The sequence below is a fragment of the Elephantulus edwardii genome, unplaced genomic scaffold (genome assembly GCF_000299155.1).
Source record: "Elephantulus edwardii isolate Elephantulus edwardi_28Jun2011 unplaced genomic scaffold, EleEdw1.0 scaffold00065, whole genome shotgun sequence".
Lineage (NCBI taxonomy): Eukaryota > Metazoa > Chordata > Mammalia > Macroscelidea > Macroscelididae > Elephantulus > Elephantulus edwardii.
In genome coordinates, this window is record NW_006399815.1 from 7,903,547 (window position 1) to 7,922,729 (window position 19,183).

General features: G+C 36.0%; 1 protein-coding gene across 1 annotated transcript in view; it reads left to right on the top strand.

Annotated features, from left to right (window-relative positions):
* The window catches only part of LOC102857539 (A disintegrin and metalloproteinase with thrombospondin motifs 20-like), a 280,569-nt gene that overhangs the window by 85,995 nt on the left and 175,391 nt on the right, over positions 1-19,183 (top strand). Inside the window, exons 11-15 of the mRNA XM_006888233.1 lie at positions 8,294-8,398; positions 11,036-11,181; positions 12,039-12,220; positions 12,318-12,454; positions 18,345-18,462. Of these exons, the coding sequence (XP_006888295.1) occupies positions 8,294-8,398; positions 11,036-11,181; positions 12,039-12,220; positions 12,318-12,454; positions 18,345-18,462 (688 nt within the window). The remainder of the gene's footprint in view (positions 1-8,293; positions 8,399-11,035; positions 11,182-12,038; positions 12,221-12,317; positions 12,455-18,344; positions 18,463-19,183) is intronic.

The following is a 19,183-nucleotide window of genomic DNA, read 5'->3' on the forward strand; positions in this document are numbered from 1 at the left end:
TCCCACCACTCCACTCACAGAATCGATCCATCTCACTGAGGGTCTTCCTCTCCTGTGCCGTCCCTCCCCTCTCCCAAACATGATGTCCCTCTCCAAGGACAAGTCCCTCCTTGCTACATGCCCAAAGTATGTCAGATGAAGCTTCAGAATTATTTTTCTAGGTCTGTAGGTTTTCTTTTCACTCTATTGGAAAAATTTTTGACGTACACAAACAATTTTTTTTAGAAGGTCTCATTCATTGACTTTATTTCCTTCTGGTTATGCATTTCTGGCTGTATCTGCCAGCCTCTTTGTACCATAGGCTACTCCTTCTAAGTTTTGTCCTATTTTGTCTCTTATGATCTTTATGGGTTTGTGCTTTATCCCTAGGTCTCTGACATACCCATACTTTGAGTTGATATTTTGTGTGTCATGTCAGAAGGATCCTGATTCAGTTTTCTGCAGTTACATGTCTGGTTTTACCAGCATCATTTGTTCAAGAGGTTGTCATTTCCCAATTTGATAGGTTTTATTTTCTTGTAGAATACCACTTTGACTGCTGTAGATGAGTTAATTTCTGGATTCTCAATTCTGTTTCATTTGTCTATGCGTCTATCATTGCACTAATACAATGCTGTTTTGATTATAACAGCTGTGTTGTAAGTTCTGAGAGCAAAATTTTTGATCAAAAGTTTTTTTGCCTTTCACTTTTATTTTGCTCTTCAGAAGTGCTGTCCTTATTCAGAGTCTCTTTCCTTTCCAAGTATAACTGCCAGTTGCCTTTCCTATATCTATTTTAAAAATGAATTTTATGTTAGTAGTTGAGATTGTGGTGAACATGTAGATTACTTTTGGTAGGATTGTTATTTTCACTAGATTGTGTTTTCCTATCCATGAACACGGAGTATTTTTCCGCTTAGCTTTGCCTCTTATTATTTCTCAAGGTAATGTTTTATAGTTTTCCAAATAAAGGTCTTTTGTGTTTCTGGTTAGGTTTATTCACAAGTATCTCAATTTGTGGTTCACTGTGATAAATGATATTGCTTTCTTAGTTTCCTTTGTTACAGTAGAGAAATTCCACTGATTTTTATGTATTTATTTTTTATCTTGCCACTCTACTAAATTTGTCTACCAAGTCTAACATGCTTTTTGTTGTTGTTGTTGATGAGTGTTGGGAATTTTCTGTGTACAGTATCATCATTTGCAAATAGCAAGGGTTTTATCACCTCTCTGCTGATTTCGATGCCTCATACTTCCTCCTCTTGTCTTATTGCCCTAGCAAGTCCTTCCAATATAATATTGAGTAGCAGTGGTGATAGTGGGCATCTTTGTCTCATCCGTCTTCACAAGGAGGGATACCTTTATTCTTTCTCCATTGATTCTGTTGAGGAAATTCCCTTCTATCCCATCTTATTGAGTGTTTCAGTCAGGGAAGAAGGTTGGATTTTATCAAACCCTTTTTCTGCATCAATTGATAGACTTGTGTGGTTCTTGTTCTTTGCTTTGATAATGTGATAAATTATGTTGATTTTCTTATTTTGACATGTCCTTGCATGCCTGTTATGAATCTCACTTGATGAGATTGGTCATGATGAATTAAAAAAAAATATATATATACTGTTGTATTCTATTGATAAGAATTTTGTTAAGGATTTCTGCATTTATATTTATGATAGATATTGATTTACAATTTTAGGATTTCTGCATTTATATTTATGATAGATATTGATTTACAATTTTATTTTTTGGTACTGTCTTAGCCTGATTTTGATATTAGAGATATGCTTGCTTCATGGAATGAGTCTGGGAGTATTATTTTTCTACTTTTAAAAATAATTTAAGTAGAATTGGTGATAGTTTTTCTCTAAGTGTTTGATAGAATTCAGATTTGAAGCCATCTGGGCCAGGACTTCTCTTGAAGGGAGTCTTTTTATTACCTGCTCAGTTTTATATTTTATGATACATCTGCTCAAGTGTTCTACATCTGTCCATTGTCAATCTTGGTAGGGTGTGGGTTTCTAGGAATTTGTCCATTTCCTCTACATAGATTTTCAAATTTATCAGAATATACGTTTTCATAATATTTTTTAATTATCTATTTAGTTTCAACTGTTTGTGTTATTATGCTCTTTCATTTCTTATTTTTATTTGTGTCTTTTCTTGTATTAAATTTGCCAATGATTTGTCTATGTTATTGACCCTTTTTAAAGAACCAGCTCCTGGCCTTGTTAATGGTTTCAGTTGTTTTTCTATCTAGTTAATTTCTGTACTTGTCCTTAAAATTTCCTTTCTTCTAGAGGTTGTGAAATTAGATTATTGTTGTGTTGTTTTTTTTTGGGTTATTTTTTTTTTTTCCTGTGTGATGGAGGTGTTGAGTTAGGTCAGTAATTTTGCTTTTTCCTTTTTTACTTTTGCCTATCAACTGCCACTGCCACGGTGTATCCCAGAGATTTTAGTGTGTTCTATTTTCATTTTCATTTGTTTCAAGGAATTTTATTTCCAATTTTTAGTTCTTCTATAACCCAATAGTGTTTATTAGGGTGTTATTTAGCTTCCATAGAGGTAATTTTTTGCTCTTTCTCCCCTTGTTAATTTCTAATTTTATGGCATTGTGGTATGAAACGATAATTTATATTATTTCAATTTTTTTTTAATTTTGTTGACACTTTATAATCAGTTCTGGAGAATATACTTTGTGCACTTGAAAAGAAAGTAAATTTAGCTTTAGTTGGGTGAAGTATCATGAATACATCCACAAGTTCAAGATGCTATATGTATACTTTAGATCTTCTGTATCTTTGTTCAGATCTTTTGAGTTGATCCTTTGATGAAAGTGGCCAGTTAAAGTCTTTTGTAGGGAGCTCTGGTGGCCTAGTGTCTAGAGTCTGCACTGCAATCCTGAAGGCAGATGTTTCAAGGACTCCAGCCACTCTGCAGGAGAAGGATGGACAATCTCCCAGAGGGTCAGTTCTGTGTTGATTCTAACTCTACAGTACCCAACAAAAATAGCCACTATTTTGGTGCTTTCAGTGTCTTTCTTTATGTCTGATAACTTTTGCTTTATTTATACTGTAGGTTTATCATATGATGCATAGATGTTGACAAAGTTTATGTCTCTGTGATCTATTGTACCATAGTTTCTACTGAGAATTCAGAGCTTAATCTAATTGGTTCTTTTTTGTAGAGGACTCTTTTTCTTTCTTGCATTGCTTTTAGTATTCTGTTCTCTTTTATTTTGGACAATTTGACTATAATATTTCTTAATGTTTTTCTTTTGAGATCTTGTCTGTTTTGGGGTTTACTGAGCTTCATAAATGTGGATATTCTCATTCTTCATGATACCTGGGAAGTTTTCTTCTAGTACCTCTTCCACAATTTTGTCTGTATTTCCCCTACTCTTCTCCTATACTGGAATTCCAATCATATGGGTATTGTTCCTTTTGATGTTATCACACATAATTCCAATGTTTACTTCATATTTCTTCTCTTTTCTTTTCTTACATCTAGTATGTTCCCATTGAGGTTCTTGTGCTCCATCTCACTGAGTCTTTGTTCCATCTCTTCTTTTCTACTTTTTTGTCCATCCAGCATGTTGGAAATTTATGCCATTTGGTCTTGATATTCTGTATTCAATCTGTGTTAGGCAGATGACACTACTTTGCTTATAGAAAGTGAAGAGACTTGGAAAACTTGCTGCAGATCAGCCTTCAATATGGATTACATCTCACTAGGAAAACCCAATTTTCACTACTAAACCAATAGGATGCATCATGATAGAGAAAAGATTGAAGTTGTCAGTTATTTCATTTCACTTGTATCCACAGTCAATGCCCAACAATAGTCAAGAAATCAAAAGATAAAAATAATTATGGTAAAAAAAAAAGTTATCAAAAGAAATGTTGCATTGGGAAATCTGCTATCAAGGACCTCTCCAAAGTGAAAAAGGGCAAGGATGCCAGTTTAAAGAATATGATGCAACCCATAGTCTTTTCAGTTGCTTCCTAAGCATCTGAAATTTGTGAAGAAAGATGACAGAAGAACAATTGTTGCCTTTGAGTTGTGAGGTTGGAGAAAAGTACTCAATGTCTCCTTACTGCCCACAAAGTTGTAAAAGGTGCAACCAGGGTACTCCTTAGATGCAAGGATATTGAAACTTCATCTCACATACTTTAAACATGTGGTCAGAAGGGTCCAATCCATGTAAAAAGATATCAGTATTGAAAATATGGAGGTTTCATAGAAAGACAGGAAGACACCAAGAAGATGAATTGACACAGTGACTGTATCAATGCGCTCATGTATATCAGAGATGATAAAAGTGGCACAGGATAGAGTATGATTCTTATCTGTTGTTCATAGAATTTCTATGATTCATGACTGATTTGATAACACCTAAGTACAAAATAACGAGTGGGTGAAAATTGTTCCACAAGAGTGAACTCAATTCCAGGATCAAGGGGGGAAAAAGAGATTCTATCAGTCTCTGTCAGACCAGTAAGCCAGAACAGTACAGTAAGCCTGGGCTACTATTATGATATTGAGTTTTGCTCTACATTTATCTCCCACTATTTATTTGTAAGACTTTCTATTGGGATGTTTTTTAAGAGAAGTTATCAGTAGTAGCGTAATGGAAATTGAGGAGTATAAGGTTTATTGGTGCTCTAGACTAAATGCTTTCATGTTTATTTAAGTGTCCTTATTCTTCTTTGCCCCTACAAAGGGCATGATTGCATTGTACATGGACACAAGCAAACTCTTAAATTCTCAGTTGATACTCAGCAAAGTAAAACATCAAGCATTGTCCTTCTGAACTATGTTATGCCAATTGAATTTGATGTTTCCGAGGCTGTAGTAAGGTCCCATGACCAGTGATAATCCTCACTGCATTTAGTTATAGTTGAGAAGCTTCCATAGTTTTGCCTGTATTGATTCTATAGAGAATTTAATGGATTTCTAAAACCAACCCACTAATGGCAGCCAGAAACTGTAAATATTAATAACTTATCTTTCTCCTTTGGAGCCACTGGTGGATTCAAACCACTAGCCTTTTGTTTAGCAGCCCAGCATACAATGTACTACACTATGAAAGCTTTTTCTTTTATACATTATTCTTGTTAAGTGCCAATGTGTTGATTACAACTGATAGTGACCCTATGAACAGCAGATCTGAACCCTGTTCTACCTTGTGCCATCCCCACACTTTGTGACATACTTAAGCCAATTGCAGCAGTCACTGTCTCAATCCATCTTGTTGAGGATCTTTGTCTTCTTTGCTTTCCCTCCACCTTCCCAAGCTTTATGTCTCTTTAAGGATTGGCTTCTCCTAACAACATGCCTGGAGTATAATCTTTGACTCCAAGGAGCACTCTGCCTGCCATTTCTTTAAGACATATTGGGGTGGGGTTGTTGTTTTTTACCTGTCCATAGGATATTCAGTACTCTTCTCTAACACCACAGCTCATAGGCGTCAAGTCTTCTGTTCTCCTTATTCATTGTCCAGCTTTCAGATGCATATCAAGTGATGAAAAGACCATGACCTGAATCACATGCATCTTAGTCCTTAATCTGACATCATTGCTCCTCAATAATTTGCAGTCCCTGACTGAAGACTTTTCTAGTGCAATGGGCCTCCTGATTGCCTGAGTGTTGTACCAAGTGTGTTTATTGTGGAACCAAGAAAGACAAAATCTTTGAAACTGTCAATCTTTTCTCCATCTTTCACAATTTTGCTTGTCAGTGCAGTGGTAAGAATTTTAGTTTTGACAATGAGATATAATTCATATTGAAGGATGTTCTTTGGTCTTCTACAGAGAGTAATTCAAGTTGTTTCACTTTCAGCAAGCACGGTTGTGTTACCTGCATAATGCAGGTTATTGATGAGTCTTCCTTCAATTTTGATACCACTTTCTTCTTCAGAGAGTAGCTTATTGAAGAATTTGATCTGCATACAGATTGAATAGGTATGGAGAAAGGATACAACTCTGATACACACTTTTCTTCTGTTTAAAACATATAATGTTCCCTTGCTCTGTTTGCACCACAGACTCATTGTCTAGATAGAAGTTTTGCATGAGCACAATTATATGTTATGAGATTCGCATTCTTCTCAATTTCAGCCATAGTGTGTTATGATCCATACACTCAGATGCCTTTGAAGAGTCAATAAAGAATAAATAGATATTCTTATGGTATACTCTACTTTCAGCTAGGATCCACCTGACATCAGCAATGGTACCTCTGATGCCATGGGGTCTTCTAAATTCTGCTTGTATGTCTTGCAGTTCCCTATTTCTGTCTCTGTTTCTCATAATTTTTTTAAAATTTTCCCCTCTGGCTATTTTTGAATATTCAGCAGTGTTTTGCTTGCACATGATATAAATGATATTGTTCAAAAATTTCCACATTCTCTTGGATCATCTCTTTTGGGTATGGGAACAGATAGGGATCTTTGAAACATCCATTATTGGAGAAATGTTTATTTTACATTATAAAAATATATTTTTCATAATTTCTCGAGTTTTGTGATCTTCCATCTCACTGACTCTATGTTCCATCTAATCTATGGGGTTTTTTGGTGCTACCATCATGTTGAAAATTTGTGCAATATTTCTTGTAATACTCTGCATTGTGTTGTCATGCTTTTCTGTTGATTCTAATACTGTAATACTGTCTTGGTCGTACTCTCTCTGTTCTTTGTTGATTTTTTTATATTCTTATACCTCTCTACTAATGGTTTCATCTTTCTTCCATCATTTGTAACTTCTTCAATGCCAGTTCTTAGAACTCTGTGTCAGTATAATTCTTTTGTATTCCTTTCTCTGAAGTATTCATGAGGTCCTTATCTGGTCTGCATTTTTAGGAGAAGGCTTGTTTTATTTTTTTTATAATGTTTGATCCTACCTCCTGCTTCCTTGACATTATCTCAAATTCTTCTTGGTATGAGTGATGCAGTTTCTGCTGTGTCTGTGTAGGTAGTTGCCCTTTCCTTATATTTATGATGCCATTGGTAGAGTTGCAGTTCCTTAGTTTGCCCAGATTCAGTTTCCCAGTGGCAATCTTCCCTGCCCATTTTCTGCAACAGTTCTGTTCCTTGTTTCCCATGGCAACCTTCTTATCCATGTGTCCTTTGAAGGGTAGGCAGCCAATGTCTCTTCCTTTGCCCAGCTGTGGTGGGCTCCACTTCTTTGTCTTGACTTACAGTTTTATGGGAGGGCAGAATTTTCCCTAGATATAGGCAAAATTGGCTGCTTCCACTTGCGTGTCCTCTCCTTCAACTGGATGGGAAGGACTGTTTCCCTCCTGAGCAGACAAAGCTCCTGGGGACCTGAGAAAGCTCCAAGAATATTGCTAAAGACTCTATCCTCTCCAAATCTTGGTCAGTTGGTGCTGATGCTCACTGTGTGCATGTGTCCATTCCTGAAGCTAAATGGGAGGAACCACTTTCACCTTAGCAGACAAAGCTTCTAGGGTGTTGGCAAAATGCAGGGAATACTGTCCAGGACTTTCTTCCCCAAGTCTTGGTAGTAAGATATACTTGTGTCTTTTTTTGAGCAGAAAAAGACCCTGGGAAACTGGAACAATCCCTGGCACGTTCCTCACTGCTGACTGGTCAGGGCATCCCACAGGACTTTACTTTCTCTGCTGGATGGGGCAATGCAGGCTCCTGAAAGCCAGCAGGATCAATTATCTGTTCCCTAGTGGTAAATGGGGTGGTGGGGGCAGGGAAGACTCATGTAGTCTACAGAGGTTTATTGGACTCAAGGTGGCCCATGAAGTACTTTTCTTGCTGCTGTCATCAGGAAAATGTTTTCTACAAGATTTAAATATTAAATAAACTTTGAATTTAAATTCAGAGAAAGAACTACTTATAGATATTCTCATCTTGTATAGATTTTTGTTTTATGAAAACTCTTTGTCCAAAATGAAAAGTCATCATCATAAGTAAGAAACTTCAGTATATGTTATACAGTGTTTCTGTGAACGTTATTCATGCGTTCCACTCTTGAATCCAAAGAGGCTTTGGAAACTCCTTGTGATTAATATTTTAAAATAATGAGTGCTTTAAAAAATCTTCTAGAGGAGAGAAAAATGTCTTACATTATTTTAAATACTTCTATTTTAATTGTTTAATGAATGAAAAAAATTATAGCAAGAGTTTAATTATTTAATAAGGACTTTTATTGATTATTTCTATTAGTCACCACAAAACCAGGAAATAGTATAATTTTATAAATGGTTGCATTATACTGAATTGAATAGGGTCGTTCTAATTTTTCTTTTTACTCTTGCTTGTTTGATTTATTCTATTTTGCAGAAACAGTGCAGGCGTCTCTGGTGCACAAGCTTAGAAGGAATTGAAAAAGGCTGTATCACTCACCACATGCCACTGGCAGATGGAACCATCTGTGGGGTTGGGATGGTAGGTTTTTTCCAAGGGTGAGTTTTGTATCAGGAGATTATCCAAGGATGTGATATACTGATATACTATTGTTTGAGCATTCTATTCATAACTTATTTTCCTCTTCAGGTGAATTTATTGCATTGTCATGTTTGGTTGATAGAGAATATTGTTAAGTGAATGAACATCAGTGTTATTGTTTTATTTTCAATATGTATCACCTCAGTATTAAAGTTGCCAATAGATTATTACAGAAATAATCACATGAGTATATAATTATCTAAGTATATCATAGTTTTGTCAGAGTATTTCAAATGAGTGCAGATATAAAGGTCCTAGAGTTTGGGAAATCTCCAAGTTTATGTATATTTCTTTGTATATTGTTGTTGTTGTTGTTATGTGCCATCGAGTCACTTGTATATACTCTCATCAAATGTACCTAAGAATAATTGCTAGTTTTAAGTGGCTTCTCTAGATCCTTAATGGTTCTAATACATTAAAATAAGTTTTCTCCTAAAATAAGCTGCATGTGAAACAGCATTATTACTATTTTGACATTATTTGTTAATTTACCCAAATCTACTAAACTTTACCCCAGGATATGACTAACCACTATCTCTCTTGTTAACTTTGTTGTTGTTGTATGCCATCAAGTCAGAACTGATTCATAGCTGAACCTCCAGGGGGGTTTCAGAGGCAGTGAGTGGTAAGTCATATGGGAGGAAATTGCCCATTCTTCTCCTATGGAGCAGCTGGTGGATTTGAACAATGTGTCTTTGGGATTGCAGTGCAATTTCTTATGCAAAAGTAAATACTTCTTGAAAATAAGTCAGTATAGTACCTCAACTATGTCTTTATCACCTGACCTATGGTTCCCTTAGAATGTATTGGTTACTAGCTTTCTGTAGATTTAATCACTTTTCCATGAAATGCCATGGACTTTCTAGGCACATTAATTCCATCATAAATTATTTGTTGTTAGCTACTGTGTCCCACTCATAGTGACCATATATACAACAGAACAAAACTCTACCCTATCTTGCAGAACCCTTATAAGCTATGCTGTGCTCACTAGTAAAATTAAAAAGAAATATCATGTGCACTTTCTAGGCACATCAATTCCATCATAAATTATTTGCTGTTAGCTACTGCTTTCAGCTCATAGTGACCCTATGTACAACAAAACAAAACTGTATCCTATCTTGCATTACCCTTACAAGTTCTGCTGTGCTCGCTCAGTAAAATTGTTGTTGTTGTTGTTGTTGTTAGGTGCCGTTGAGTTGTAGACGACTCATAGCAACCCTATGAACAAAAGGCCTGAGCACTGTTCATACATAGAGTTTCTGGAGGCAAGCCATTTTGGAAGTGGATGCCGTTTCTGCTCCCTCAGTAAAATAAAAAATAAAAAACCATTTTTTCAGTGTTTTCATTGCAATACTGAAATTTTCATTGAAATAGGCTAATGCGCAAATCCATTATTTTCATCAAAATTCTTGTGGACTTTTTATATCCATGGATTTAAGCTATTACTTAATTGAAAATTTTGATTTTTAATTTACCAGAAATGTTTGTGATTTGGAGATAAGAATTATCAAAATGACTTTAGCTTTTTAAAATTTATTCTACATGTACAATAATAGGAAGACTGAATTCTTGGATGGAAATATTAGGTGGAGAGGTGAGGTGGGAGATTATGAGTGCATTTTTCAATTTTCTATAAATAAGGCAGAAGCTCATAATTTGAGAATTGGATTGAGATGCACTAGAAAATGATATGAAACAATGAATGGATGTCTTTGAGGGAAAATGAGTATGTGTGTATATATATATATATATATATATATATACAACATTAGAATATTACAATATTATTATACAAGAAGCATGAATATTTGCCTTTCTTTTTATATTTGTACAAGGTTTTTATTTTATCTATTTTTTATTAATTTCAATGAAAATTTACAGAGACTGAGGATTTCCATTCATTCATTGTTGCATTTTTCTCCCCACCCACTCCTCACCGCCCCACCCCCACCCCCAGTACACTCCTCTCTTTGAAAAGTAGAAGAAAAATTCTCTCATTGTTTTACAATCCCTCCTCCCAGGTCCACTCCACTACGCAGCCTTTGCTGGACTCTCATCATGACAAAAATACCTAATCACATAACCCTTTTAAACAGTTTTCTTCCTCATCTGTTTCAATGCAGTATACATTATTTATCCCATCTTTCTCAGTCTCCCCCTAACCCTGATGTCAGTCCAGTTTCACAACAGTGGCACCATGCAGTATTTGTCCTTTTGTGACTGAGATACTTCACTCAGCATAATGTTTCTAGGGTCACCCATAAAATTTGCTTATTTCTTAAAAATATACTTTTTTCACCTTAATGTATAATTTTCCCCCATATGTATATATTGTCTTTCATGATAATCACAAAGGCAAAGAAGACATCATAATTTTTTCATTCTACTAAATTTATGGTTTTTCTCTAGATACTCAGGAAATGTTGAAAAATAATCACATATTTTAGTTTGTAGTTTTAATTTTATGCATTTTGTTGATATATTGATCTTTTTATTACTACTATGATTAATACAATGTTATAATTAGGTGTACATGAATCCTGTCTTCTGACCTTTTTGTTTATTATTTTATAGCACTGCTACCATGGACTTTGTGTAAACAAAGAAATGGACACTCGTCCTGTGGATGGTGATTGGGGACCATGGGGACCATTTAGTTCTTGCTCCAGAACCTGTGGTGGTGGAATCAGAAGTGCCAGCAGGATCTGTAATCGCCCTGAGTATGTCTGTATTATGTTGTAAGAGTGAAGCATAGATCTGCCCCACTTAACTCATTAAAAGGATTTATGTTGTTGTTGTTATGTGCTATTGAGTACAACAGCTCTAAACCCTGCTCTGTCCTGTGCCAATCTTATTGTCTCTGACACACATTCTCCCATTACTACAGTCACCGAATCAATTCATCTCATAGAGATCTTCCTCTCCTGCGCTGACTCTCCACCCTCCCAAGCATGACATCCCTCTCCAAGGACTGGTCTCTCATTGCAACATGTCCAGAGTAGGTCAGACGAAGCTTCAGGATCCTTGCCTCCAAGGAGCAGCCTGATTTTTTCCCTCTCTAGGATGAACCCATTTGTTCTCTTAACAGCCTTTTAAGGATTTTTAAAAACAGTCTTTTAAGGATTTTAAAATTTCATTTGTGTTGTATAAATTATAAATAATGTTTGTAAGCCTTATGACATTCTTAAGTACTCAAAATCTTATTTATATGCATTTTTAATGTGGAAATGTGGCAAGTTCTTTATAAAATCAGACTTCAAATGGACTTTAAAATTTATGCTACTAAATTAAATACTTTATATTCAAAAGTGTTTTTTTATATTCTAACAATTTTGAAATTATCTATTTCCAAAAGTCATACAGAATTATACGTAGATCCACGCTTTTCTTTTCTCTTATCATTTAACATGATTTTGTCTTAGAATTATTTATAGCCTGTTAAATACTTTTATCCAAAACAAACAAAATATAAATGAGATCTTAGTGGTTTTTCCAGACCCTATAAAAAAGCAGAAGATTTTTTTTAGCAGAAGTAATATTGTACTAATGTACTTTAAATTGTAATACATCTCATTAGGCCAAAAAATGGAGGAAAGTACTGTGTGGGCCTCAAGACAAAATATCAGTCATGTAATACTGATCCATGTCCAGAAGACAGCTTAGACTTCCGTGCAAAGCAATGCTCTGAATTTGATGGTAAACATTTGAACATCAGAGGTTTTCCGTCCAATGTGAGATGGCTTCCACAGTATACTGGGAGTAAGTAATTTTAATATTTCTTTGATAAACACTTTTAAAAAAATATAGGGACCTTTATCTTTATCAACATAAACCTCAAATTTTATTTATTTTACAGTTGCTATGAAAGATCGCTGCAAACTGTTTTGTCGAGTTGCTGGAACCAATAACTTCTACCTGTTGAAAGATAAGGTTGTTGATGGTACTCCTTGTGGAACTGAAACAAATGACATCTGTGTTCAAGGTCTATGTTGGGTAAGTAAACTGTTAAGTTTCCATTATATTTACAGTGACTTGAAAAATTCTCTATTTCTCTAACCAGATATTATTTTGGTGATATCATAGGATACCATGTGTCATCAAGTCATTGTTGTTATATACTGCCGAGTCTGTACCTACTCACAGCTGACCCATCAGTGGCAATATTTCAGAGTATTTTTAGATGCAGTAAATTGTTTGGGAGGAAATGGCCCAGCTTCCTCCTGCAGAAAAGCTGGTGGATTTGAACCTCATGCCTTTGGATTCGCAGCACAGCTCCTTACCACTCAGCCTGATTTTTTGTCAAACATTCTTTACATGGTATAGCACTGCTCTGTGCATTGCTGTACAGAGGTAACTCGTGGTTGCTGTGATGCTAAACACTGTGACACTGTTGTGCCAAATGTGATAATGGTTACCCATGGTGGACAGTGCTCAGTGGACCTCCCGATTCAAACAAGCTTAGAAGCAGGAGTGACATCCACTTCTGAAATGGCTTGCCTCTGGAAACTCTATGAACACAGCTCAGGTCTTTTGTACATAGGATCACTATGAGTCATCTATGACTTGATGGCAATTAACAACAACAACAACGAGAATAACACAGTGTAAAAAAAGCAAGGATGGTATAGGGATGTTGTTGTTGTTATGTGCCATCGAGTCATTTGCGACTCATAGCGACCCTGTGTACAACAGCCCTAAACCCTGCTCTATCCTGTGCCAATTGCATTGCCTCTGACACACCCATCCCGATTACCCCAGTCACTGAATCAATCCACCTAATAGAGGGTCTTCCCCTCCTGTGCTGTCCCTCCACCCTCCCAAGCATGATGTCCCTCTCCAAGGACCTGCCTCTTCTTACAACATGTCCAAAGTATGTCAGACGAAGCTCCAGAATCCTTGCCTCCAAGGAGTAGCCTGGCTTAACCCTCTAAAGGATGAATCTGTTTGTTTTCTTGGCAGTCCAGGGTACATTCAATAGGATAGCTATATCTGACCTCTTTGAATTCTGCAGAGGAAACTGTCCCCATCAACAACAACCACAGCACAAAAGCAATTCCCTTGAGGTCAGACATGACCCTCCCCCACGTGCTTGCTTATTTTTCTAATTCCAACACTAGTCTATTGCTGTACTGTGTCTGACATCTGTTGCAATCACTATGCAGACTTTGCAGAACCATGCTCACAGTTATGGGGTTTATTGGAGAAGTTAACAGACTAAATCTTATGTTGGCAGCAAGGTATAGTCCCTCAGTCCAGACAGTTTCTCAAGCATGGTTACTGGTCCTCTGACTTTCAGCCTTATTACTTAGGTCAGTGCTACAAAGATCCAGTAATCCTGCCAACTATGGTGTCTACCCTCAGTCCTCAGCATCAGTCCCAAGACAGCACTTTCTCAGGTGGATCTCTGGTTTTCTGCTGAGGTTACTGTTATTCTTGCATGGTTCCTAGTCTTGCTGGTGCAGAACTCTTTTGCCCACAAAGGACATACACTCTTCTTCCTTGTTGATGTTGAGATTCCCAGTTTCTGCTGCTGTATCTGCTCAATTTAATGGCAAAACAGCCTAATACACTTGTGGATAAATAACACACCCTGTTTGCATGTTCTCGTTCATCCACATGGGAAAGTTGAAGTCAATTAAAGGCTAGAAAAGCCATTTTGAACAATAAATCCTCGACACAACATTCACAGAATATTCGTATTAGTGGCTGATTTGATGGTTTTGCAGTAGTATTAAACATAACCTTTTTTGCTGAAATTGTTGGATAAAAGTATATGTTATCTAAATTAACACTAGATTGTGTGCTTTTGAGTAGAACCAACTAACAAACTATATACTCCAGCAGGTTTCCAGAAATTCTAAATCACCTTGGAGGAGATTGCTTATCTTTCTTTTGTAGAGAAGCTGGTGGAAGCAAATTTTCTGCCTTTGGGTTGCCAGTATAACGTCTTATCCACTAGGCTATCAGGGCCTCATTTAACACCAGAAGTTAGATTCTTGTTTGGTTTTTTTTTAATCTTTTTTTCATCAGTTTGTCCATTTATTTATCTTCTTGAACATGTATCATACTGTTTGGAGGTTTGTTTTTGTTTTTTGTTTGTTTTTTTTTACAGTTTGAGCATCTTAAAGGTTTTTTTTTTGTTTTTCAGTTTTATGAAAGTTTACCCAGACTTCGTATTTCTATTCATTTATTGTTGCACACTTTCCTCCATGCCCACCCCTCCCCTGAGTTTGCTTTTCTCTTTGAAAAGTAAAAAAAAAAAAGAGTCTTTCATTGTTATACAGTCCCCCTCCCCAGTCCACTCCACTATGCAACTTTCATTGTGGACTCTTGTCATGACAATAATACGTAATCATATAGTCCTCATGAACAGTTTTCTCCTCATCTATTTCATTCAATGCAGTATATATTATTCATCCCCTTTTAGTTTCCTTCCAACTCGGATATCAGTTCCACTTTACAATAGTGGCCCTATAGAGTGTTTATCCTTTTGTGACTGAGATATTTCATGCAGCATAATGTTCCCCAGGGTCACCCATTTTGTATAATATCTCATGAGCTCCTTGCTTTTCAACGCAGCATAGTATTCCATTGTGTGAATATACCAAAGCTTCTCTAGCCATTCGTTTGTTGATGGGCACTTAGGTTGTTTCCAGCTTTTTGCTATTGTAAACAGAGCCACAATAAACATAGGTGAGCATCTATTTGGAAAAATATTTGATAATGATATGTCTAGTAAGGGACTTATCTCTAGAATTTATAAAATACTTGAGCATCCATGGATAGAAAAACTCAATATTGTGAAAATGACAATACTACCAAAGTCAGTTCATATGTTCAATGCAATCCCAATACAAGTACCAATTCTATTCTTCAATGAGATGGAAAAGGCAATCTCCAATTTCATTTGAAATGGAAAGAGGCCCAGAATAACCAAAACACTCCTTAAAAAGAGAAACAGGGTAGGAGGCATCTCACTCCCTAATTTCAAATCCTACTACACTGCCTTGGTGATCAAGACAGTGTGATACTAGTACAATGACAGAATTGAGAAACTGGAAATCAGCCCATATACCTATGGTCAGCTGATTTTTGGCAAGGAGATGAAATCAGTTAAGTGGGGATATGACAGCTTTTTAAACAAATGGTGTTGGCAAAATTGGAAAACTATCTGCAGAAAACTCAAGCAAGATGCACACTTCACTCTGTACACAAAAACCAACTCAAGGTCGATCATGGACCTAGGACTAAAACCAAGGACTATAAACTTCCTTAAAGAAAAGCTTGGAAGAACTGTAGAAGTACTAATCCACAACATCAACAATCTTCCAAGCATCCTGAAAAACCTACAACCAGGAAAGGATAAAATACATGAATGAGACCTTCTAAGAATTAAATCCCTAAGCACATACAAAAACTTCTCCAACAGGGTAAAAATGGAAGCCATAGATTGGGAAAAAATATTTGGTAATGACATGTGAGACAAGGGACTTAACTCTAGAATTTATAAAATACTTGAGTACCACAACAAGATAAAAGTAAATAACCCAATTGAAAAATGGGCACAGGATATGAACAGGCAAATCATCAAAGAAGACATTCACATGGCAAACAAACACATGCAGAAATGTTCAAAATCCCTAGCTCTAAGAGAGATGCAAATCAAAGCAACTATGAGATATCTATCATCTCACCCCAGTAGGAATAGTAAAATTTAACAGACCATCAAACAACAAATACTGGCGAGGTTGTGGAGAAACTAGAACCCTTATTCACTGTTGGTAGGAGTGTAATATGGTGCAACGATTGTGGAAGGCTGTATGGCGCTTTCTCAAAAAGTTTGAAATAGAAATACCATTTGATCCAGCAATTTCATACTGGAAATTTACCCTAAAGAAACCATAACTGCTACCCAAGCAGATATGTGTTAGATTGTTTTGAGTTAAGTACAACTCATAGAGACCCTATGAACAAAGGATCCGAGCCGTGTCCTATCCTGTACTATCCTTACAATCTCTGACACATTCAAGTTCATTGCGGCAGTCACCATGTCATTCCACCTAGTTGAGGGTCTTCCTCTCCTTCACCATTCTTCTGCCTTTCTAAGCATGATGTCCTTCTTCAAAGAACCACCTCTTCTAGCAACATGCCAAAGGATGTGAGACCAAGCTTCTCCATCCTTGCTTCTAAGTAGTACTCTGGTTGTACCTTCTCCCGGACAATCATTCTTTGGCCATTCATGGGATAGTCAGTACTCGTCTTCAACACCACAGTTCAATGGCATTGATTCTTCTTTTGTCATCTTTATTCATTGTCCAGCTCTCATCAGTGTTCACCAGTTATTAAAAAGACGATGGCCTGAGTCAAGTGCACCTTAATCTTCAAATTAACATTATTGTTATTCATTAATTAGGAGATTTCCTTGACTGCAGACTTTCCTAGGGTAGTCAAGCTTCTTGCTTGTAAGACCAGATGACCACATGAAAACAAATCTAATAAAGGTTATTGAAACATTAAAAAAAGAACTCAAACTCATTGCTATTTATTAAGTTGCAATCAACTCATAGCTGACCTTCTATTGGGTTTCTCAGGCTATAAGTAACATTGAAGGCGAATACCCATCTTTTACCCTAGAGCAACTGTTGAATTAAAAATGCTAGAAACGTATAGCCTTTGGGTTAACATCACAGTCACCTGCAGACTTTGCCATAATGGCTCCCTATTTAAACATACAGATAGGTGTGTAATCGCTGTCATTGCTTTTGGGTCAGAACAAACTCAGAGTTGACACTCCAGTGGGTTTTCAGAGGCAATACATTTCGTGAGAGAAGATTGCAAGTTTTTCCCCTACAAAATATCTGGTGGATTCAAAATAGCTACCTTTGAATCTGCAGTGCAACTCCTTACCCACTAGGCCAACACAGTTCCCTATAGATGTATAGTATTTCCTTCATATCTGGTTGAAAAGGAATTTTTCATTATAAAATGAAAATGTATAAAATATACAAGGCACATTTTTCACATTTTCATTGTATATCAAAGACATCATGACAAACATTTCTAAATTTATTTTTATAGCTTTTAGATCTTATTACATTTTGAGGAATACTCCAAAGAACTGAAAGAGTTATTTTATACTACACAGAGGATTTGCTGCCTTGAGAGACACTGTGATTTTTCTTTGAAAGACTTGAGCAAATAGTTTTCTTTCAATTTATTCATTTATATATACTTTTTAAAAATAAACACCATTTATTATACTTGATATAACTTTTGGGACAAGGGTTTTTCTTTCAAATTTACTCAGAAATTAAATAATCATAAGATCTTTTTTGAGTTATTAAAATTTGTTACTTATATAATCATATGGTTTTTCCCTTTGAAAATGTTTTTTTAACATAACACCATTTCAAATATCAAGTGTGTGTAATAATAAACAAGTGTTACTGTAATACAGACCACTATTTTTTATCTCCAAAGAATTTAATGAAGAAAATTAGAATTCTTCCTTTTTTAAATGCTTCATGTGATTCCAATACAGAAAAAGTGTTGATAACTCTTTAAAACACAATATTTTTTAACTCACATGGATCAGAAAATTAAATTTCATCAGGTTAATTCTGACTCACAGTTTCTAAAACTATAAATCTTTAAGGAAGCAGAATTAGCTCTTCCTCTGTGTTTGAGAGCAGCTGGTGGATTCGAACCACTGACCTTTTGATTAGCATCCCAGTGCATGATGATGTGGACAGATGCGTAAAATACTGAGGCACAATTGAGCATCTTAGTAATTGAAATGGTTGATAATCATTGTAAATATTAATGCACTGGGATTACAGTTAGTCAAATTTATAATATTGGTTGTATTACTGTGTTTTTGTAGCAAGCTGGCTGTGATCACGTGTTAAACTCCATGACCAGACAAGACAAATGTGGAGTGTGTGGTGGAGATAACTCTTCCTGCACAACTGTGACTGGCATCTTCAACAGTGCTGGCTATGGTAAGAGATAATCACCCTCACAATTTTCCCTTTTATTTGATATAATGAAAGTTATACTGGTATTCAGGTCTTGTTAATAGGGTTGCTATGAGTCATCTATGATTCAAGGGCACTTAACAACAACATAGAGAGAGCTCTGTTGACCTAGTAGATAGAAAGTTATGCTACCAACCCAAAGGGGGGTGATTTTAATCTGTGGCCCTCAGGCCTGGTTTTAATTGTTTTTGGTCAAACATTCTTCTAAGTGTATAGCACTGGTCTGTCCATTTGCTGTACAGAGGTAACTTGTGGTTGCTGTGAAGCTGAACACTGTGACACTGATGTGTCAAATGCGATAATGGTTACCCATGGTGGGCAGTGTTTGGTGGATCTCCCCAATTAAAACAAGCTTGGAAGCAGGAGTGGCATCCACTTCCAAAATAGCTTGCCTCTGGAAACTCTATCAACATGGAGAAATGATGAAAATTGTACAAGTGTTCAGGTTGTTCGTTCACAGAGTTGCTATGAGAAGTCTATGACTCGATGCCACTTAACAACAACTACATAAAAGAATAATGATAATAATTTATGATCATTTTAGTAAAAAATTTTTGTTAAAGAAAATTTTCTTGCACAATATGATTTAATTGGTGTAAAAAAATTGTACCGCAGAACATTTTATGAGATCAAATCAGAAAATGTGCTACTTTTCTTTTTTTTTTTTTAATTTTTTTTTTTTTTT